This window comes from Sardina pilchardus, chromosome 13 (genome assembly GCF_963854185.1).
Source record: "Sardina pilchardus chromosome 13, fSarPil1.1, whole genome shotgun sequence".
In the NCBI taxonomy this organism is placed as follows: Eukaryota; Metazoa; Chordata; class Actinopteri; order Clupeiformes; family Clupeidae; genus Sardina; species Sardina pilchardus.
In genome coordinates, this window is record NC_085006.1 from 23,444,374 (window position 1) to 23,466,732 (window position 22,359).

Here is a 22,359-nt window from a genome sequence, read left to right on the forward strand (position 1 = left end):
TCTGAGCAGGTGCTCTATAGCCCTGTGACCCCCCCCCCCCCCCAAATGATCATCTATGAGCCCCCCCACCCAACCCCCCACTTATGAAGGGTCATACTGAACATAGCCCTACGACCACCCCCAACCCCCTTCAGTGATGTTCAAATCAGACGGCATGGCTAAAACAGTCACTCCACATCTGAGCAAACCTCAACACCTCATGTTAACGCCACACACACACACATTCTGAGATGGGATTCTTCAGAGCGGACTGCTGCACTGCTGCCTACCTTGGCGAAGCTCTTCTGGCTGTCGTACTTGAGGTGTCGGGGGTACACGTAGATGTGGTTGCGGTAGACGCGGTACGGCTGGGCGAACTTGGCCGACTCCAGCAGGAACTCGTCCACCTCCACCGAGGCCGTGTGCGCCTCGCAGTCCTCAAAGGGCTTTATGGGCACGTACGAGGACGTCACACAGTCTGAGACAAACAGACACACACACACACACACACACACACACACAAACACAAACACACACACACACACACATCAAAGAAAATTGCAGGACTTTATACTTTATACTACATACAGTACATATACTTATATATATTATACTGGTTAAAAAGTTCACAACTCCATCGTAAAATCAGATCACCAGGATAAACAGGAAGTGGACTTACTGGGATGCTCCAGGGGGACAGGGTCCACGGTGACCTCAAGATTGCCTGGGATTTGTTGGAGCTTACTGGTCTTCTCCGCTCTACACATACACACACACACACAAACACACAGAGACAGACACACACACACACGCACACATATTAAATCCATTCTCAGTTTAGCCTTTTACTGACAGCTTCGGAGATCAGTATTCAGACGTCAGAATCATGCAGGCATCAGCTTCGTTAAACAAACTAAACTAAACTTCTAATAAATCCTTCATAACAAGCACCTACATGTTATTCTGTTTCACTGACTGAGTGAAACAGAATAACAATATCACTCAGACAATATCAGAGTGATATTGCCTGATGCACTAATATACTTGCCGTATTTAGAGATCATATTCATTAGGCAATCCCTAATCCCTGTCTCTCCATTATTATATTTATTGATGTGTGTATATTATTTGTTAGATAAATAGTGCTGTAGATGTCTGGTTTAATGTTTGTGTTGTGGATTATGTGTCAATATGCCTGTACTGTACAACAAATTGCCTTTCAGGGATGTTTTCTAAATCCAAGTCTAAATCCATTCAAATAGACAGTATCTACATACTCTCTGTTTCAAGTAGCTACATGTTATTACTCTGACTACCACTGCTTACAAACCCTTTATAACAGGTACCACCACTGGACTACTGGACTGGACTACTGGACTGGGTGACTGGCTGCTGTGGTTTGCATACCTCCTGAATTCAGAGATCAGCTTGATCAGGTCATCAGTGGAGATCTTGTTGCTCTCCTGTTTGAAGAGCGGAGAGAAGCGAGACTCCCTGTCCACCATGCCCTGGTTATCCTTAAACACAGATCTGATGCAGGAGAGAGAGAGAGAGAGAGAGAGAGAGAGAGAGAGAGAGAGAGAGAGAGAGAGAGAAGAGAGAGAGAGAGAGAGAGAGAGAGAGAGAGAGAGAGAGAGAGATGGAGAGATGGAGGGGTGGAGAGGGAAGTTTAAATACAGTATCTTTAAAAGCATGGAGTATGACAACATTCATTATGAACATACTAGAGCCACAGGCACTACATCCTGGGATTGAACGAGGGAGTGAGAGGGACAGTGGGAGAGGAAACGGAGAAAAAGAAAGAGAGGGAGAGAAATAGACGGGAAGAGGTGGAGAGGAGGACAGGGCAGGAGAGGCAGGAGTGGGGGAAGAGAATGTTTATGTGAAATACTTTCACGAAAAAGGATCTGGTGTTTTGCACACACGCACTCTCACACACACTCACGCACAGTCGCACACTCACACACACTCAAGCACACACACTTCGACCCAGTACTCACCGGACAGACCAGGCGAATGGCATGCGATACTTCCCCAACTTGCTACAGAAATGCTTATTGGCCTTCAGCATCTTCTGGGCCGTCTGTTAGTATGCATGACAGAGAGAGAGAGAGACATAGAGAGAAAGAGAGAGAGAGAGAGAGAGAGAGAGAGAGAGAGAGAGAGAGAGAGAGAGAGAGAGAGAGAGAGGAGAGAGAGAGAGAAGAAAGACAGATAGGATGCAGGAAACAGCAGTTTATTTGTACTTCAACCCCCATGAAAAATGGACAAAATCTACCTTGACCTAGATAGGGGTAGGATTAAGCCGAACAGAGGAGACGCGAATTTTGGCCGGCGTACAGGTAGCCTGCTCCAAGCGCTCCAGAACAAAAGCCAGATTTCTGACATTTCGGGACGGGGGATGAGGGGGAATTCTGGGTCGCTCCGAGGAAAAACTTATTCAAAAACCATCTGCCCGCCCAACGCGGAACAGCTTAAAGCTAAAGCCTGGGCCGAGGCCTGAGAGTAGGGCCGCACTTCAGTACCTACAGCAGCATGCTTCCAATAACAGGGTCCTGCTTTGGGAGAGAAAGCACACACTTTCCCCTTCTTCCTACAGTTTAATGCCTTTTCCATCCACCACCCACCAAACAGTGGAAGCATACAGAACATTGGAATGTATGTATGTATGAGGAGTAGTAACCGCGTAGCATAACACTGATGTACTGTGAATAAAGGAAAGTGCACGGCGCTGTTTCTAATGTATGTAAATATTGGGTAAGAGTTTATTTGAAGGTACCTACATAAGAGTGACATGACACTGTAACCCTGTAACCCTAACCAACCCTAATCCTAACCTGAACTTGTTGTTACTGTATGACAAAAACCGAATGATGCTTTTCATTTTAAAAAATGTAAATGAATGTTTCATATACGTTTATGACTTGTTTATGGTTATAACATGTCATGCCATTCATTTGTGTGACCATTTAAACACTTATTTTGATGATGACATCATAAATCTGCAGGTGAATTTGTCTCTGATCTGGCCCTGATCTGGCATGAATCTGGCCCTGGTCTGGTGTGAGAGTGTGTGTGTGTGTGTGTGTGTGTGCGTGACAGTGAGGACACACTACCTTGCTGGAGTCTGCGTTCTTGATGTAGGGCTCCGCCCCACTGGTGATGTTTCCCATCAGCACCTTCTCCACCCTCGCCACCAGCACGATGTCCGTGTGCGGGTTAGTGACCGAGAAGATGGCCTGCACCAGGGAACAGATGGACACACCCACACACACGAGAACACACACACACACACACACACACACACACACACACGCACACAGAGAGAAGTACATGATAAAAGATCACAAAGCACAAATACACATTTGTGGACAGCATTTTTTCACACACACACACACACACACACACACACACACACACACACACACACACACACACCTGTTTGGGGAAGCGTAGCCAGTTGTCCAGGTCCTGGCTCAGATGGCAGTCTCCTGGCGCCTTGTCGTTGGGGGGGCCCAGCCCGTTCTCCTGTGGCGCCGACCCCCCCGACCCGCTCAGCATCTGGCGCACCGCCTCGTGGTTCAGGTCCACGTGGAAGTCCGCCGACACCTTCCTGCCCTCCCGCACGTCGAACAGCGCCACCGTCACGAAGAACGGCTCGATCTGTCCGGACAGAACCAAAACTGAGTGTTAAAACCCAATACATAGACTCAGGATCGCGACTACCGCAGCACACTAACAATTTGCACCGCTCAGCATCACGCCACAATATGCTGCAAAATCATAGCTCAAGTCCAGTGCCCAAATAAACATTTAACCACAGCCAAACAGGTTGGTTTGTGGTGACCCGATTGCAAAAGGACAAGAAAGTCGAGAACATCCAATGTGGTTCAGAGAGACGTTCAGGGGAAGATCTGAACATCACATCTGTAAGAATCACCTGAACACTGGGCCTTTTTCAGTTGCACTAGGCCTATCAAAGGTCATAGGTCAAATATCAAATGTCTAACGTCAACAAAATATAAAACACTATCAATGAAGGCCAGAGGCCGACACAGACCAATGGCAGGTCCCCAGAGAATAGCTGATGGATCATAGATGGCCCATGGATACACGGTGGTCTGACACCATATCTCAGTTCAGTAAGGTGCAAAACAAACCTCTGCAGCTCACTAGAGCTCCACACAATGCACAATTACACATATACATAATAATCGCCCATTGAAATGGTGTGAAACTGTGTAAGGATGTTGGCGTGCATGTGTGAGTGTAATGCATGTACTGTATGTTCTGTATGTATGTGTGTGTGTGTGTGTGTGTGTGTGTGTGAATGTAAGTGAATGTGAGAACTCTTGCCCTGTGGTTATAGCTAACAACAACAGGAGGTGGCCACTGTGGTAACTTTAGCACAGTGGGGCCTGCAGAGGTGACAAAAAGGCAAACCGTGGTTCTGCACATTCTTTGCAGTCAGAGTGCATCTGCATGTGTGTGTGTGTGTGTGTGTGTGTCTGCCTGCTTCTACAGAGTTGGAGGTGCAGGTTGCAACACATATGAGGGCTTATGCTTCGTCTGTAATTGTACTGTTTAATGGTCCTGTCAGTGATTAAAAAGTTGAAAAGCTGTTCAGTGACGACTTTAATTCAAAACTTTATAGTCACTGTTGGGAGGATTCTGCACCCAGTCTGGTTTAGATTAAGGTGTCTTTCATACGTTTCACAGATCCGCCTTGAGAGTCCAGATAGATGGATTTGGATGGAGTCTGTTGACTAGCACACCACTTTACTTATTCTAGGAGTACGTCCTCAAATCCCAAAATAAATAAATAATAACACAAAAAAACAGCATATGGGCCAGGCTATGATTAAACAGATTTTGTTGCTCTGCTAGACTAACTTTTCACTGACAAACAATGTTACTGATCTCACTTTAGCAAGAGACCTGGAATAGTATTGTGAATGGGATTTCCCTCTGTTTTGAGATGAAGTATCAGTGATATATTGTGTTTTGGAACTCCTGTATGCTAACAGAGTCAGGAAGACACCATTATACAAGTGCTCCTTCACCACCCACGCAAGTTGTGGCTTCCTCAGTTTCAACAGTCATAAGTAGTTTAGAGTGTTGATGACTAACTAATTATCATTAGTCGTATGCGTAAAAATAGGATATGGGACAGGTTGGTTTTTCAGGGAAATCATTGTACTTTTTTTGTCACAAAATGAAAGTCATCGAAGTCCTAACCACAAATACCACAATCTGCCATCGGCATATATGGGGAGAGACGAAGAACAACAGAGAAAGTTACTAAGATACAAACAGGCAGGAAGCCACACTATATTAATAGATAGATAGATAGATAGATAGATAGATAGATAGATAGACAGACAGACAGATAGAGAAAGCAGGAGAGAGAGGAAGATAGAGAGAGCATAGCAGAGACAAAAAAAAGAGAGAGAGAGAGAGAAAGAGAGAGAGAGAGAGAGCGGGTCCTCACGTTGGTGATGGGTCCGTTGTCGGTCTCGCAGACGCAGCCCTGCAGGGTGAGGGTGAGGGATTTGCAGGTGACCAGGAGCCTCCGGCCCAGCCGCTCCTCATACGGACGCACGCTCGCACCCCCACACGGGTGCTCCAAACGGGGCGTCCGCAGCATCTACACACACACACACACACACACACACACACACACACACACACACTTATCAGGGCTCATAGGGCTCATATGGAGTGGATGTGTGTGTGTTTGTTTGTGTGTGTGCATGTGCATACAGTGTTTGTGTGTGCGTGTGTGTGTGCTGTCGTGACTCCTAGGCCCCACCCATGGAGCACCGAACGCATGCGTGAATTCGCGCCCGCTTCGCTGCTTTTGCGTTAGCGCAAATCAGCCAGATGTGAGATGTCCTCTCAAGGAGAGACACCTGCCTTGAAAACCTTGCTTAGGTAGATAAAGAAAGTAACGTAACAGAAACCATATAGTACACTGTTGTCCCGCTAACCACTATTGAATCAAGTGCGCCAGTTTGAATGTAAGAGAAGGAATGTGCGTAACTGTTGAAGAACGTGTGTGATTAGGCCTACTTGAACAAATAGCTCCGAAAGACTGAAATGAATGCTTGGTGATGAGGAGCGTGTGAGACTGAAAGTTGTGAAGACTGAAAGAATGACGCTATAAAATTCTTATCCAATAAACGACAGAATGACTGAACAAAATGTTATGCTATGAAAGTGCCAATACAACATACAAGAAGTGTTACGTTAGATATGGGGTTTTGGGGAATAATGTGTGAAAATAAAAATGTATGAAAATCCTATTAAACGACTTACGTGCCTTCAATAAAGACATGCCTCTTCTTAGCCTACCTGATTAATAAACCACGACAATGTAACCAAATGCAATGAAATACTTATAATCCTGAATGTAACAAATATACTCCCTGCGAACGCAAATGTGTAGCCTACGATGTTTGAACGTGACCAACCAACATGTTTAAGTAGGCTATACACTGTTGATAGAAACTCTCAATAGAATGTAATATGCATGCTACATCTTAATGTGTAATGCCTGTTATCAAATGTAAACTGTTTGTATGTTAAAACCAGTAAATGCCGATATTGAATGCATCTCTGTCTCAACTAGAATGTTCTCGTCAACACTGAATGTATGTAAAACTCCGCTCTGTAACCCGGAGATGTGTGCCTTTGACTGTCTAGAATGTTCTGAAGTAAGTTTAGTTTCCATCAAGTTCTGTGAAGAGGGCACCGCCCCAGGAATGTGTAGGGGAGGACCACGGGGTCACGGAAAAATCAGGACTATAAGTAGCAGGTCAACCAAAGTCCGGGGCTGCTTCTTCTTCTTTCCTCGTCTTACGTGTTGTGTTACTCTGTAGCTCCTGATAGTTATTATGTGAACTCCGTACGTCGTCGCGAAACCAAGTATGCGGGACTTAGTGCTCCAGTGAACATCGGAACTCCGCATCATCCACCTGCTGCTCGTGGCCTTACACCCGGACAAGGGAGATCACTGAACGAGAATTTTTGGACTCTTTGCTTTTTCCGACACTATTGGGTTAATTTCTTTCGTTTTTCCTTTTCAACACAAAATGGAATTACGACGACTATTGGATTAATTTCTTTCGTTTTTCCTTTTTCAACACAAAACGGAATTACGACGACTATTGGATTAATTTCTTTTGTTTTTCCTTCTCACCACAAAATGGAATTATCTTTTTCCTACATATTGTAACCAACAAGATGTATTGTGCCGCATTTTTGCTGTATTTAAAAAATGCTGAATTATAAAACTATTTTAATCCAACGTCCGATTCTTTCAGCTTGTATTCCGTTTTGGGAAGAGGCTACCACTTCCCAAACAGGATGGTAAAGATAACGTCTCTCTTCTGTGATTCTTTTCTATACTTTCTAAGTCTTAGTTTAAGCCTTGAAACTAAGCACCTCTTATAAATGACCTGAGTTTCAGCTGTTTACTGAGACCGAATGTTTTACGCGTGAGTTAACTGTCAGGGCCTTGATGTTCCACTGACTTCTTATGTACTAAAAAGCCTGGTTATTCTTTGGGAAGACTTGACCACCTTCCTAGACAGTCCGGGGTTTATCTGTACACATAGAAGTCTTAGGTCATTGACATCACAGAGGTCGGCGCGTAACCTAACCTGACAGTAGGTGCCTGGTATTATAGTGTAGCTATAAGATTCGATTGTGGTGGCCAGGTGTATGTGCAGCCAGCTGAGTGCTTATCGTACAGGCCATCCTTTCAACTCCAGGCAACAACACAGTGCGCACATGTGTGTGTGTGAGAGAGAGTATGTGATAAAAGTAGTAAAAGTAGTAGTAGTGGACATAGTGCGTACTCACCGGTGTGTCTGGGTCCAGGGAGAACAGGTTGAGCCTCTCCTCTCTCCTGGCAGATCTCACCACCTCATCTGTCTCTGAGATGTACTGCACACACACACACACACACACACACACACACACACAAACACATTACATACTGTAGGCTTATCATACATGTACATGGATACCGACATACATATGCTTACACACGTAAAGTGGCGCAACGCTACTGTAGATCTCTCGTCTAGCACTCAGTCGACCCGGGTTCAATCCCTGCATTGAGCGAAATGTCTTGAATTTCCCCTTGGGGATCAATAAAGCATCTATCTATCTATCTACACATATTACTCAACAACCAACTTTAAATAAACATTGTACATGCAAAATATGTTTAACATCTGTACACACATACATGACAAACAGACATATTAGATTACACAGGGGGAAGCCATTATTCAAGCACATTCAAGACACACACACACACACACACACACACACACACACACACCTTGGCCAACTCAGGGTTTATGCCGTTCTCTGTCGCTTCTTCCGTCTCAGGGATGGCCACTTCACTCAGGGTCAGGTCAAAGATGTCTGCGGGAAGAGATAACCATACTGTCACTCACAACATCACAAAACAAACATAGGCACTCACACACACATACACATACACACACACACACACACACACACACACACACTAACCTACATTAATACACTCAAGCAAGCACACACGCATCCACACATGAACACACCCACACCCACACCCACACCCACACCCACACACACACACTGCAGTAATGGTCCAGTGAGGGTGTGTCACCGTCTGCCTGTGTACTGTTAGGTGCTTTTGATCTGGTGAGTAAAATCAAAAGAGGAAGTGAACATCAGGGACATACCCCTCATCACACCCCTGCCATGAACACTCCAGTCAGATTACGCAGCTCCAGTAACATGACACAACTCAGATACTGTAGCACTCCACACAGCTCCTCCATGGCAAGCTTTCTACTACATCCAGCATTTCATCAGAATATTTAGAAATAGAGCCTGTCAGTGTGATTCATTCTCTTCATTCGAGAGAGAGCATGTATCCCGGCAGCCATTTGTAGAATGTTAGTGAGCCAATGTAGGCAGTTGGCCAGAGAGTGAGGAACTGCTGGCTAAGAGCAATCTCATAACAAGCCCTGAATAGAAATAAAAGAAAGCGGTAGAATAAGGAGAGAGAGAGAGAGAGAGAGATGGAGAGAAAGAGGAGAAAGAAGAGAGAGAGGGGAGAAAGGGATAGGGGGTGAGAGGGAAAGAGAGAGAGTGGAAGACAGGAAATAAAGAGAGGGAGAGAGGAATGAGAGAGGGAGAGAGAGGGAAAGAGAGAGGGGGGATGGAAAGAGAGAGAGGGGAGAGAGGATGAAGGGAGTGAGAGGGAAAGAGAGAGTGGAAGACAGGAAAGAATGAGAGAGGGAAAGAGAGAGAGGGGAGAAAGGGAAAGAGATAGAGAGCGAGGAACAGAGAAAGATAGAGAGAGGAGAGGAGGACAGAGAGAGAGCAGGCCTGGACAGCACAAAGGCCCTGAGCGTGACCACCAGTGATGGCTGGAGTGGCGGCCTCACAAAGCAGCCGTCTGAATGGGACACGAGGGGCCACCAAAAGCCCTTTAACGCAGGGACACACGCGAGAGCAGCACACAAAGACCTGGCAGAGAATACACAGACCTACTTTCCTTTCATTTAGATAGAGAGAGAGAGGGAGAGGGGGAAGAGAGAGGAAGAGGGGAAGAGAGAGGGAGAGGGGGGAGAGAAAGGGAGAGGGAAGAGATGGGGTGTATGAAAAGGGAAGAGAGTGAGAGTTAGGGGGAGAAAGAAAAAAGAAAGCCAGAGGGAATGTGAGAGAGAGATAGAGGGAGGCGAGAGAGAAAGAAGAGACGGAGGAAGAGAGGGGTAGGTGGAGAGAAACAAACAGGCTGGGACAAATAAAGATAAAAGTAGAGAGAGAGAGAGAGAGGGAAAAGGGAGAGAGAGAGAGGGAGAGAGAGAGGGAAAGAGGGAAAAGGGAGAGAGAAAGAGGGAGAGAGGGAAAAGGGAGAGAGAGAGAGGGATAGAGAGAGGGAAAGAGGGAAAAGGGAGAGAGAGAGAGAGGGAGAGAGAGAGGGAGGGAGAGGGAGGGGTATAAAGGGCGTGCTCTGGTCTGGTGCTGGAGGGGCCTTGGCTGCTGCTGACAGCGCTCTTTTCACTCCCAATCCACTCATCGACATTCTCAGTGTGTGTGTGTGTGTGTGTGTGTGTGTGTGTGTGTGTGTGTGTGTGTGTGTGTGTGTGTGTGTGTGTGTGTGCGTGCGCAAGTTTAAGTGTATGCGTGTGTCTAAATGAGTGCATGGGTGTGTGTGCCTGTGGCTGTGTGTGTGTCTGTGTGTGTGCATGGGTGTGTGTGAGCGTGGCTGTTTTTATGCATGTGTGCTTGTGTGTCTGTGTGTGTGTGTCTGCATTTGAGTGTGACTGTTTTTATGCATGCACGCACGCACGCGCTTGTGTGTGTATGAGTGTGTGTGTGTGTGTGTGTCTGTGTGTGAACGCTAGCAAAACATACGCGCTTGTCACTAATCCCTGAGCTTTGTGGCTCTGTGCTGTTGATACAGTGATCTGGCGTAAGCTCCCATCGCTACAGAAGAGGCTGCACTGCACACGACACCAGCACACGACACGGCTGCAGCAGCGGCCCACGTTATCTTTTCATCAACCACAGGGGTCTGTACTGGGCAAATCAAACCCAACCCCCCCCCCCCCCCCCCCCCCCCCCCCCCCTCCCCGCCAGCTGAGCTCATTGAATGTGAGCTGTGATTTAAAAACATGCTGTTTGTGTGTGTTGGTGTGTGTATGTGTGTGTGTGTGTGTGTGTGTGTGTGTGTGTGTGCGTGTGTAATATTACATGGTTGGATCCATGAGAAACAAAAAACTGAAACAGTAGCCAGGACCTAAGATATGGTGATTAGAAACAGCCCTGAGTGTTTACTTAACCAGACTGGGTAGTCTTTATTGAGCTGCGTATGTAAACAGACTGGATAGTCTTCATTGAGGCTGCGTACAGTATGTAAACAGACTGGATAATCTTTATTGACCTGCGTATGTAAACAGACTGGATAGTCTTTATTGAACTACGTACAGTATGTAAACAGACTGGATAGTCTTTATTGAGCTGAGTACAGTATGTTAACAGACTGGATAGTTTTCTTTGAGCTGCGTATGTAAACAGACTGGATAGTCCTCGCTAGGTAGTCTGGCACTATACCCCACATTATGAGTCTGCATTAGTGGCCCTTCCTCCATTCCTTCATCATAGAGCCCAGCTGGTTATAACAGGCCGGCCTGCCAGCTTGTGCTATACTGTACTGTACTGTACTGCACAGTACAGTATACTGCATACTGTACTGACTCATCTGTTTGCAACCTTGTATCTAGCTAATACATTGCTACAGAGTCATGTTTGTGTATGTTTATGGCTATTCTTATTACTGTGTATTACTTAAATTCAGTCTAATTACTAATATTGCCATTTTTTTTTACACTTATAGACTTGACCTTAAATCGTTCATTTTGATATTAATATAATGCTTTGGTCAAAAGCGTCTGATGAGAACTATAAACTGAAATATAAACAAACATATTGACCCTATTGGTCTGTCTTCCACATCTGCCCCCTTCCATCCTCTTGCCCACCCTGGTCGTCCAGACTCACCCTGCCGCGTGTCGCTGAGGTCGACGCTCTTGCGGTCGAGGACCGGCGCGTCCGGCGGGCTGATCTGCAGGATGCGGTTGAGCGTGCTGATCCACTCCTCCATGTCCTGCTCGCTCTCGGCCGCCAGCACGAAGTACGTCACCTCGTTCATCTTCAACTCGAAGGCGTGCTTCCTCAGACGGTTGTTCTGAAAGGACAGGCAGGCCCCGCGTCAGAGACACACATGGAAGTGGAGTGGAAGTAGAGAGTATGGGGTCAATATGCCCCACAAGTTGGGCCCAGCTGCGATGATCAGAACTGACTCTGGAACGCACGAGGTGACCTCATTTGACCTCTGAGATCTGTGCTGCTCGAGTTCATCCGTTTTCCAACTCAGCCACAATCTGGAAAAACTCAAAAAAAGCTAAAACCCCTTCAATGAGGCTGATGTAACTGTGTGAAACGAAGCACTTAAAATAGAAAATGACAAGTCGAGACTTTTGGAGTCTGGCAGCTTGCCCTTTGGACTCAGCCACGCAAGGCTTTACACTGACATGCCCTGACATGCCGCATTAATCCTGCCGACCTGGAGCACGTCTAGGTCTCTCTCCAGCATCTGGACCGCGTTAATACGCGCTATAGAATATCAATTGGCCGGATACTGAGCGAGGCGGTTAAGATGGATGGATGCGTTTGGTGCTGTTGCAGTCACTCCAAGAAAGCTGAGGGAGGTTGGCGACCAGAATGCACCTTATGGCTGTGGATGTGTTCATCCATCTGGACCTCTCTTCCTCTTAGTCTACAGTCTATGTCTGGATCTTCACCATTAGCACATGGTGTTAGTATCAGTCCAGCCATCATTAAAGACGTTTAAATACTTTGAAGACGAGGGGTGCTGTGGCGCAACTGTTTATAGCGCCCCTAAAATATTGGGGTCCACCGGCCCACAGGACCCGAGTTGGAGTCTGATCTGGGTCTTACTCTTTCCCCGATCCAAAATCTCTCTCTCTCTCTCTCTCTCTCTCTCTCTCTCTCTCTCTCTCTCTCTCTCTTCCTGTCACTCTCTGTCTGCCCTGTCCTATCAGATTAATGCATAAACCCCCCCAAACAATTTTCCAACAAATACTTTAAAGGCTTACAAGCTTAACGTACTGCAGTTGTGAGTCATCCCCCCCATAGGCCTGTGAAGGGATTTACAAAACGACCATTTCAACATCTGTACTGACATTGCCCGCGTTTCCCAGATTCGTTAAGAAGCTCTTAAGGGCTTAAGAACTTCTTAGGAGCGTTCTTAGAACGTTTTTCGAGCACTCCTCCTAAGAAGTTCTTAGAAGTACTTAAGAGCTTCTTAATGAGTCTGGGAAAGCCGGCCATCATTAGCGCCGACACCTGGGAATGAGCACGAGTGACACGGCGTTCTCACCTGGACGACCCCCGTGCAGGAGTCCAGGAAGATGCAGCCCTTGGGCTCCTTGGAGATCTTCTCGTCCTTGTAGAAGTTCATGATGTAGGAGCTGTCGGTCAGCTGGGTCAGCTGGAAGTACCTCCTCTTGAATGACTGTGGACGTCCCAAACAATCGCACAACAAAGCGGCGTTCAAATCATGATGGGTGCGTGGCAAATAACACACCGTCATCTTTAATGAATCAGGTGCAGTGCAATCATACACGCTACTGAGCAAACATGGAAAATCAATATGGCAGATTGAAAGCGAGACAGAAACTGATGGGTGTGTTTGCTGTTGTTTGCATTCTCTCATAGAAGGCTACACGCCTTGTGACTTTGGATTCATTGATATATCTATGGTCTTCACATTATACTATAAACATACCGTATGCTCATTACCACAGATATTCTGTTACATGAAAGATATCTAGTTATACTCTTTAGAAATAGGCAGATGAGTATAACTGGATTTCTTTCACAAAGATGGACAGAGAAGAGGAGAAAGAGAGAGAGAGATGGATGTACAGGCAGGTGTTTCTGACTTGGCTTTCACAGCAGTAGGCGTTTACCACAGTGGGCCAGCAACAGGGATAGAGAGAGAGAGAAAGAGAAAGAGAGAGAAAGAGAGATGGATGTTCAGCAGGCAGGTGTTTCTGGCTTGGCTTTCAAACTCAGTAGGCGTTTTCCACAGTGGGCCAGTGACAGGGATAGAGAGAGAGAGAGAGAGAGAGAGAGAGAGAGAGAGAGAGAGAGAGAGAGAGAGAGAGAGGGAGAGAAAGAGAAATAAAGAAACAGAACGAGATGGAGAGAGAGAGATGGATGCTCAGGCAGGTGTTTCTGGATTGGCTTTCAGACACAGTAGGCGTTTGCCACAGTGGGCCAGCAACAGGGATAGAAAAAGAAAGAGAGAGAGAGAGAGAGAGAGAGAGAGAGAGAGAGAGAGAGAGAGAGAGAGAGAGGGATAAGTGAGAGATGAGAGAGGATGAGCCGGCCTGTGAGCTTAGAGGCCGAGAGCCAGACCCAGCGCGTGGCGGTGGCGGCGTCCACTTCCCCTTCCTCACCCGGACAGTGATGCTGTTGTTGACGGTGCTGTTGAAGTTGCCTTTGTAGAGCCAGCCAGATCTGAAGACGCCAGCTCCGCCTGTGCCGCTGCCAGCGCCCCCTCCCCCGCCGCCGCCCTTGGACGACGACAGCGACGTGGTGTCCTGCGGAACACAGCACACAGCGCACGGTGAGCGGGGAGCCAGGATGGCGCACAATGGCACTCAGTTTCACTCTGACTCCCTCTCCAGAGAGGCGACTGGCTGCTTTGGCATTCCAGCCCAGAGCCAAGATGAAGGGAGAGGACGGATGGGGGGGAGAGAATTCAGACTCAGGCTGCCTGCTGGGTCTCAGTGTCCTGAGTTCCTCTCGAGGGTCACTCGAGGCCACTGCAGATTAATTAGTGTTGGTTTTCGTTCTCGCCGGGCTCAATTAAGCGTGATGTGCAGATTGGTGCCTTATTGATTGACTGCAGTGAATTACGCCAGCCTAGCAGGGCAGGCCCTTGGCACACAACTCATGTTCACAGCTCACAACTGATCTCATGAGTCAGCTCTCTCCACCCCCCCCCCCCCCCCCCCCTCTTTATCAACACCAAGCCCTGGCACCGAGCCAGCTGGTTGTTAAGCTATCATTTCCATCCCATAATTCACTTGCCATGCATCTCCATTTTAATATACAGCACCTCGGCTAGTGGAATTAAGCCGCCCCAGAGGCAGCTCGTTATGGGCTAAATAATGACAGGGTCACTGCCGGGCAACTGACCTCATCCTTGTCCACGTCTTCATGGTCGATCTCGAAGGAGTGAGAGGGCAGCTTCTCAGCCTTGTAGAGCTTTCTGGAAGGAAAACAAAGCACAAGAGAATAGGGTAAATGCAAGGGCAGAGAAGTACCACTCTCATTCTAGTCTTTAATGTTGATTTATAGGCAAAAACCTAGAAACTTGATAAAAATATAAATATACACATATTACACATTAACTACACAACATGAACTTACATAGAAACACTGAACTAAATAAACCGTACATATGGACAGTTAATATTAAGTGGAGCGAAAGACAAAACAAAAAAAGAAAGAAAGAAAAAAGAAAGAAAGGGAGAGGGAGATAGAGAGAGAGACTGTTAGAGAGAGAGACTGTTACAGAGAGAAAAGGACAGAGTAAGAGAGGGAGGGAAAGAGAGGAGGAGAAGGAGAGGGGGCATAGAGACAGAGAGAGAGAGAGAGAGAGAGAGAGAGAGAGAGAGAGAGAGAGAGAGCAGGCGAGACGAATGGGAGGGCGTGGGGGCGGGCTCTACGGCCATCCATCAGCATTAGGCTGCACCGGCCCAGCCAGACGGGAAGGGCTGGGGCTGGACATTCATTACATTAGCTGCCACCCGCCATTTCCCTCCGCCAGCCAACATCCTCCACACCTCTCTCTCTCTCTCTCTCTCTCTCTCTCTCTCTCTCTCTCTCTCTCTCTCTCTCTCTCTCTCTCTCTCCGCATCCTCAAATCACCCTCACCAAACTCCATGACCCCCCCCCACCCAGCCAACATCCTCCACACCTCTCTCTCTCTCTCTCTCCGCATCCTCAAATCACGCTCCCCAAACTCCATGACCCCCCCCCCACCCCCACCCCCCCAGCTCTGTGTGCCGTCTTCTTTCTGCCGTCCCATCCATTCTCCTGATTCAATTGGCCGCCTCCCGCCACCGCACCTCCTCTCCGCTTCTCACAAACAATTAGGAGGCCTGACGAATGCTGAGGATGTAACCTGGATTGACTTTTCTGCGTTCAGTCAAACAGTGCGTAGAGTGTGCTGGCTTGACTTTGCAACATTCAGTTAAAGAGTGTGTAGAGTGTGCTGGCTTGACTTTGCTGCATTTATCTAAACAGTGCAAAGAGTGTGCTGACTTGACTTTGCTGCGTTCAGTTGAACAGTGTGTAGAGTGTGCTGGATTGACTTTGCAGCATTCAGTTGAACAGTGTGTAGAGTGTGCTGGTTTGACTTTGCAGCATTCAGTTAAAGAGTGCAAAGAGTGTGCTGGTTTGATTTTGCTGTGCTCAGTTGAAGACCATATAGAGTGTGCTTTGCTCAGTTAGAGAGTGTGTAGACTGTGCTGTACTGTGCAGCCTCCCCTCTGCTGCTGCTGCTGCTGCTGCTGCCTCCATCCATAGCAGGTGACACAGTCTCTCCACCAGTGTGATCTCATTACCCACGTCCCCAGGGCCTGACATTTAAAAAACATGTAAACACGTTCAGGAGGCTTTAAAAATGCAGTCTCGGTTGTCCGCTTTATCTAATCTCAATTATTCATTTTATTGCTCCTCGTTTGGATTGCGTCTCATCTCAATTATTCATGTTTATTGCATTCCATGGAGGACGTGAGCCATGTAACGGTGGATGTAGCCTTTTTGCTATTCATCCTTTCACACGTTCAGAAGGGGTCTGGGGAGAAGGGCATTCCTATTGCCCCTCAGCATTGTTACTGTGAGAAAGTTACCCTGGCCTTAATTACCCCCGTCTTGCCTCCTCTAGACAACGTGGTGGATTTACGAGCACAGAACTGCCCCGAGTCCTAGCCTGCCCAATCTGTCTCCCTGCCTGACAGGACCCCACAGAAGGGCGTCTGCACCGGTGCCTGCTCAGATCCGCTGATGTGCGAGAGGCCTTTGTGAGTGCTCTGTGATGTGAGGATGCCGTAGCTGCCCTTCTGAAAGGCAGGCTGGGAGGCTCAGCCAAGGAATCTGGCTGATGTCACATGACATCATGTTCTAAATCCTCTCCTCTCTTGCTTCCCCTTCGCAATTCGAGCCAACCTTAGACAGATCTCACTAGGCCAGAGAAATGTCCCATTATACCAGAGATGTTCCACTACCTGACACATGTCTCACTATACTAGAGACCTCTTCCTACAATAGAGATGTTTCAAAATACTGCATGACAAATCTCTCAACAAATCCAGAAATGTCTCACTAATCCAGAGATGTCTCACTACACCAGAGATATTCCATTACTCCAGAGATATTCCAACATGTACGAGATGTCTCACTAATCCAGAGATGTCTCCCTACACCAGAGATGTTCCATTACACCAGAGATGTTCCAATACAGTATGTGCGAGATGTATGTCTCCCATGATCTCCAACTGCATCAGAGATGTCCCACTACACTTGAGACATATCACTGCACGAGAGATGCCCCACTTCGCGAAAGACGTCCCGCTACATCAGATTTTTAGCCTCGCAGTGAACTGCTCTGTTTTTCCACTCGGACACATGAGAGGCCCATAGGACACGACCAGAACGTCTATTTACAACGTCCATTATGTAAAAGGCAGACCACAAGCATTTCCGAGGGCCTTTGCGAAAATAACGTTTTGGGTTTCCTCTAGTACTCTGCTCAGTGTGCGTGTGCGTGTGCGTATGTGTGTGTGTGTGTGTGTGTGTGTGTGTGTGTGTGAGCGAACAGACGGATGGACAGAGATCCAGGATGGCTAAAAATATGTGGGAATGGTGACGGCTCAGCATCCAGGCTCGCGGCTAGCGGAGGGAGGGGGTCATGCGAACTGACCCCAGTCCACCATGGCAACCCCTGGGGGAGAGAGGAAAACATTCCACTGGTGCCGAGCGCCAGGCCCACGGAAGGTCAGAGGTCAGGGATCACTGCAGAAGACCGGTTCTATGTGCTCTATGTGGAACACCGTAGATGACTGGTTCTATGTGCTTGATAGAGAGAACCGTAGATGACTGGTTCTATGTGCTTGATAGAGAGAACCGTAGATGACTGGTTCTATGTGCTCAGTGTAGAGCACCGTAGATGACCAGTTCTACAGTATGCACTCTATGGAGAGCACTGTGGATGATCGGTTCTATGTGTTCGATGGAGAGCACCGTAGATGACCGGTACTATGGATTGCAGCATCTGCTAAGTGCATGAATGCAGTGTTCCTGCAGTTAAACTAGGGGCCTGAGGCGCTGAATACTGCAACACCAGAGGTTAAACAACCAGGAAGCACATAAACCAGCTCAAGAGGATGGATCTCTGCTGCTTGTCCATCTGCTAGTGGTATTACAAACCGCTTTAGATACAACATAGAAGTGTCTGCTAGATGAATTAGTTGACTGAGTGAATCAGGTGAGAGAGATGAGTGAATCAGATGAGAGAGATGAGTGACTCAGGTGAGAGGGATGAGTGAATCAGATGAGAGAGATGAGTGACTCAGGTGAGAGGGATGAGTGAATCAGATGAGAGAGATGAGTGAATCAGATGAGAGAGATGAGTGACTCAGGTGAGAGAGATGAGTGAATCATGTCAGAGAGTGAATCAGATGAGTGGCATGAGTGAATCATGTCAGAGAGTGACTCAGGTGAGAGGGATGAGTGAATCCGGTGTTGTGCGTACCTGGGCAGCGTGCGGTGGTCTCCAGCATACTCCTCATGCTTAAACTCTACGATGTGCAGCTGGGAGTTGTAGAACCTGCAGGCCTGCGAGAGGAGCACAACAGGAGGTGAGACAGGAGTGGGAGCATAGGTGAGACAGGAGCGTGAGCATAAGTGAGACAGGTGAACTCCAGTTTTTTTTTTTTTTTTTTTATGCCTTTATTTGGACAGGACAGTAGAGAGAATGACAGGAAGTGAGTGGGAGAGAGTCGGGGTGGGATCTGGAAAGGACCACAGGGCGGGAATCGAACCCGGGTCGCCAGCGTACGGTGCAGGTGCCCCAGCCAGTTGCGCCACTGCCGGGGCCTGAACTCAAGTCTTACTGCACCTTCAAAATGGAGTGACCGTGATCTTACTCAGGGCCACTTTTCCAGTCATTTGCCAGGCAATGTTGTGCTTGGACACTTACGATATGAAACAATGCATTTCTATTTGGAGAACATAAACCATTAGCAGGCAACATGTGAAACGTGATCATCCAATCAGAATGCTAGAAACCTGTCATGTGATTGTCCAGCAACATTGCCCTAAAAAGCTCCCCCGTGTAGGGAAACCAGAAACCACCTCAAGGGTTTTTCTGAAGGTCATTCCAGAATCCTAACACTTGAAAAATTACACTCACACTTCCTCATTGAAAATGGACATTTGAGCACAACATCAAACAGAATATTCCTTCAGGAACATTCTAAACACAAAACACAAATTTGTGACCATTTTCCTTAAAGCGAAAGGTAACGAGTTATGAGGCTGTAGTGTGGGTCTGCATCTCTGCTACGGAGGATAGAGCCATTATATTAAATTAGATTAGATTAGATTAGATTAGATGGTCATTCTGCAGATTACAAGTACAGAGACAATGAAATGCGTGTAAATAGGTGGAACCAGAAGCGCAAAAGAGAAGGAAACAAAAGTGCAATGTGAAGTATTGATTCCTCCAACTGCAAGGCTGGCCTGTCGTGCAGATTTTGAGAAGTGAATCTACCTGAGGAAGGACACTCTGAGCCCAGTGAGCACATAATGGCACTCAGTTTCACTCTGACTCCCTCTCCAGAGAGGCGACTGGCTGCTTTGGCATTCCAGTCCAGAGCCGAGATGAAGGCTGGATGTAGGTGTTTGCAATAACCCCCCCCCCACACACACACACACACAGACACGCACACACACACACACACACACACACACACACACACATTGACATGCGCACACACACACACACAGACAGACAAGCATACGCACACAGACACACACACGGACACGCACACAGACACACACACGGACACACACACGGACACGCACACACACACGTTTGCATGTACTGTAGGTGTTTACAATAGGCTCTCTGCAGGATGGATGGACATGTCTTAGGCAGAGTGCTCCCACAGTGTCACACAGCTTCCAGAAGCTCTTTATCTTCTACCTGTGAGCTCCACTGCTGCTGCCGCCCCCTCTGTGAGGAGCGAGGAGCAGTGAGCAGGGCTACACTCCTGCTTCAACATGTAGACACATCTGGCACGGAAACATCACCGCTGTGAAAAACATTCAAGGAACATTTTCCATTCACTGGCCAGTGTGTGTGTGTGTGTGTGTGTGTGTGTCTGTGTGTGTCCCTCCCTCTCTCTCTGTGTGTGTGTGTCTGAGTTTGTGTGCTTGTGTGTGTGTGTGTGTGTGTGTGTGTGTGTGTGTGTGTTTGTGTGTGTGTGCGTGTGTGTGTGTGTCATCCTAAGAGGTGTAACATGGTTTCATGAAGACAGCTCTCTAAGGGCCGCTGCGTGTTGGAAATGTGCACATTCCAATTGCACATAAATGATAGGGTGAGGATTTCTGCTATATACACATGTGTCACTTCATGTCATATACAGGACAGTAGGTTTTGTGTGTACAGTATGTGTGTGCGTGTGAGTGAAAAAGTGAGAGAGAAGGAGAGAAAGAGGAAGAGAGAGATAGTGTGTGCGTGTGTGTGTGTGTGTGTGTGTGTGTGTGTGTGTGTGGTGTGCATCTGAGAACGAGATGAGAGAAAGTGTGTGTGTGTTTGCAAATACATCTGCTAGTGTATGTGAGACGGTGTGCAGCAGAAGCAGCAGTGGTGGTTATTTCTGGACGGGGTGAGAACCCCACACACACACACACACACACACACACACACAACATATACAGGTTTTGCCCCCCACCTTTCCTCACCACACACATCCGTCACCGAGTCACCACTGTGATGTATGTCGCCTACGGGCACCCGTACAATGTCTTTATAATCACGTGACAAGCTTTCATTAAAGATCTCAGTACGTCTCAACACATGTGTTATGTTTGGTCCTTGATCTCTGGCGTTCATACTTTACATGGTGTCAGAAGTTAACCGGTGTAAGAAAAATGGCACAGTTACAGCCGCCATCTGCGCTTAGTTTTGAAGGCAACATAGCCGAAAACTGGAAGCTGTGGGAGCAGAAGTTCGACTTGTTTCTGATCGCTAGTGGAATAGCAGAAAAATCCAGCAAAGTCCAGTGTGCTACCTTCCTGCATGTCGCTGGGGAGGAAGCAGTTAAAATCTACAACACTTTCTCGTTCGAGGAGGCTGAAAAGGACAAACTGGATGTGCTGAAGAAAAAATTCAAAGACTACTGTGAACCAAGAAAAAACGTAACGTACATTCGTCACTTGTTTTTCACGAGAGCACAAGGCCCCAACGAAAGTATTGATGCATATGTTACTGACTTAAAAAACAAAGCAAAAGACTGTGAATTCCTGGATCTACATGACTCGTTGATACGAGACCGAATTGTTTGTGGCGTGCGCGAAGATCATGTGCGTGCAAGACTGCTTAGAGAAACGGGCTTAACCTTGGTAAAAGCCATTGATATCTGCCGCGCTAATGAAATGACTGTGACCCAAGTAAAAGCGCTCAATGAAGAAGTTGAGGTGAGCAAAATAAGGAGTGTCAGTCATTCCAAGACCGCAGACAGACGCAAGACGTTCGGGAATGATTACAGGTAACACTGGGGTTTTGATAGAGACCAGATCAGATTAGGGCAGAATCTGCTCTAAAATCAAAGTTCTGGGAAACATACGCATACATACGCACGCACGCACTTTGGAGCCTTTGAAAACACCAGAGGAGACCTGTCATTTTGAGATTTTGTTTTTTATATACTGTATACATCTGTATAGCATAATTCTATAATGACTTAGGAAAAACACTGCTATTGTGGTACTAATAGCTGTCCAGAAGGAATGTTTCCTATTGGCTACTTCCAATCATGTGCCTGTGTCACTTGATCTTTACGTGTCCTGTGGCATTTGCAGATCCAGCGATTTGCACCACAAAGCAAGAAGTTGGGGGTCAAGTTATTTAGCACTTTTCTGGACTGGAGTAGCAGCTAGCGTAGCATCATCCATTGAAATGAATGGGAGTGGATGGGAAATCAGTCACTCTCTCCAGGCCTATAGAGAACCTCCATGCAATACCTCCTCCAGGGCGGCGGTGGACATTCCGGGTTGAGAAAGAAAAGAAAATCCTGCAAAGTATTTGATTCAACCATTTAGTAAACAGGCTCATCCTAATTAGCAGCCAGGTAGATCAAATAATTAGTGATAGCACCTGTGTTAAGTGCACAGGTAGAAAGAATATATGGCAGGACTTTTACTCTCTGGAGCCCAGGATGTCCGCACCTGCTCCAGAGAGAAGAAGAGGAGCCTGGTCTGTCTTGTAGAGCTCTCCATCACAGACAGACAGACAGACAGGAGGAGATAGACAGACAGACAGACAGACAGGGGTACAGCACTGAGGCCTGACTGACTGCAGTCTGCACAGGATCTGAGGTTTTATCCGAGTTCCTGTTGCAACTGAGCCATGACAGACTGCGAAGCTCACACTGCTAAATTAAACATACGGACACACACACACACACTTCCTCCTGCGCC

General features: G+C 47.2%; 1 protein-coding gene across 1 annotated transcript in view; it reads right to left on the minus strand.

Moving 5' to 3' along the window:
- Positions 1–22,359, minus strand: part of dock10 (dedicator of cytokinesis 10) — a 91,387-nt gene that overhangs the window by 39,701 nt on the left and 29,327 nt on the right. The window contains 14 exon segments of the mRNA XM_062552066.1: positions 270–457; positions 659–738; positions 1,387–1,509; positions 1,980–2,062; positions 3,096–3,218; positions 3,418–3,642; positions 5,471–5,626; positions 7,846–7,929; positions 8,333–8,418; positions 11,554–11,740; positions 12,956–13,090; positions 14,040–14,183; positions 14,785–14,857; positions 18,407–18,489. Coding sequence (XP_062408050.1) covers positions 270–457; positions 659–738; positions 1,387–1,509; positions 1,980–2,062; positions 3,096–3,218; positions 3,418–3,642; positions 5,471–5,626; positions 7,846–7,929; positions 8,333–8,418; positions 11,554–11,740; positions 12,956–13,090; positions 14,040–14,183; positions 14,785–14,857; positions 18,407–18,489 — 1,770 coding nt within the window.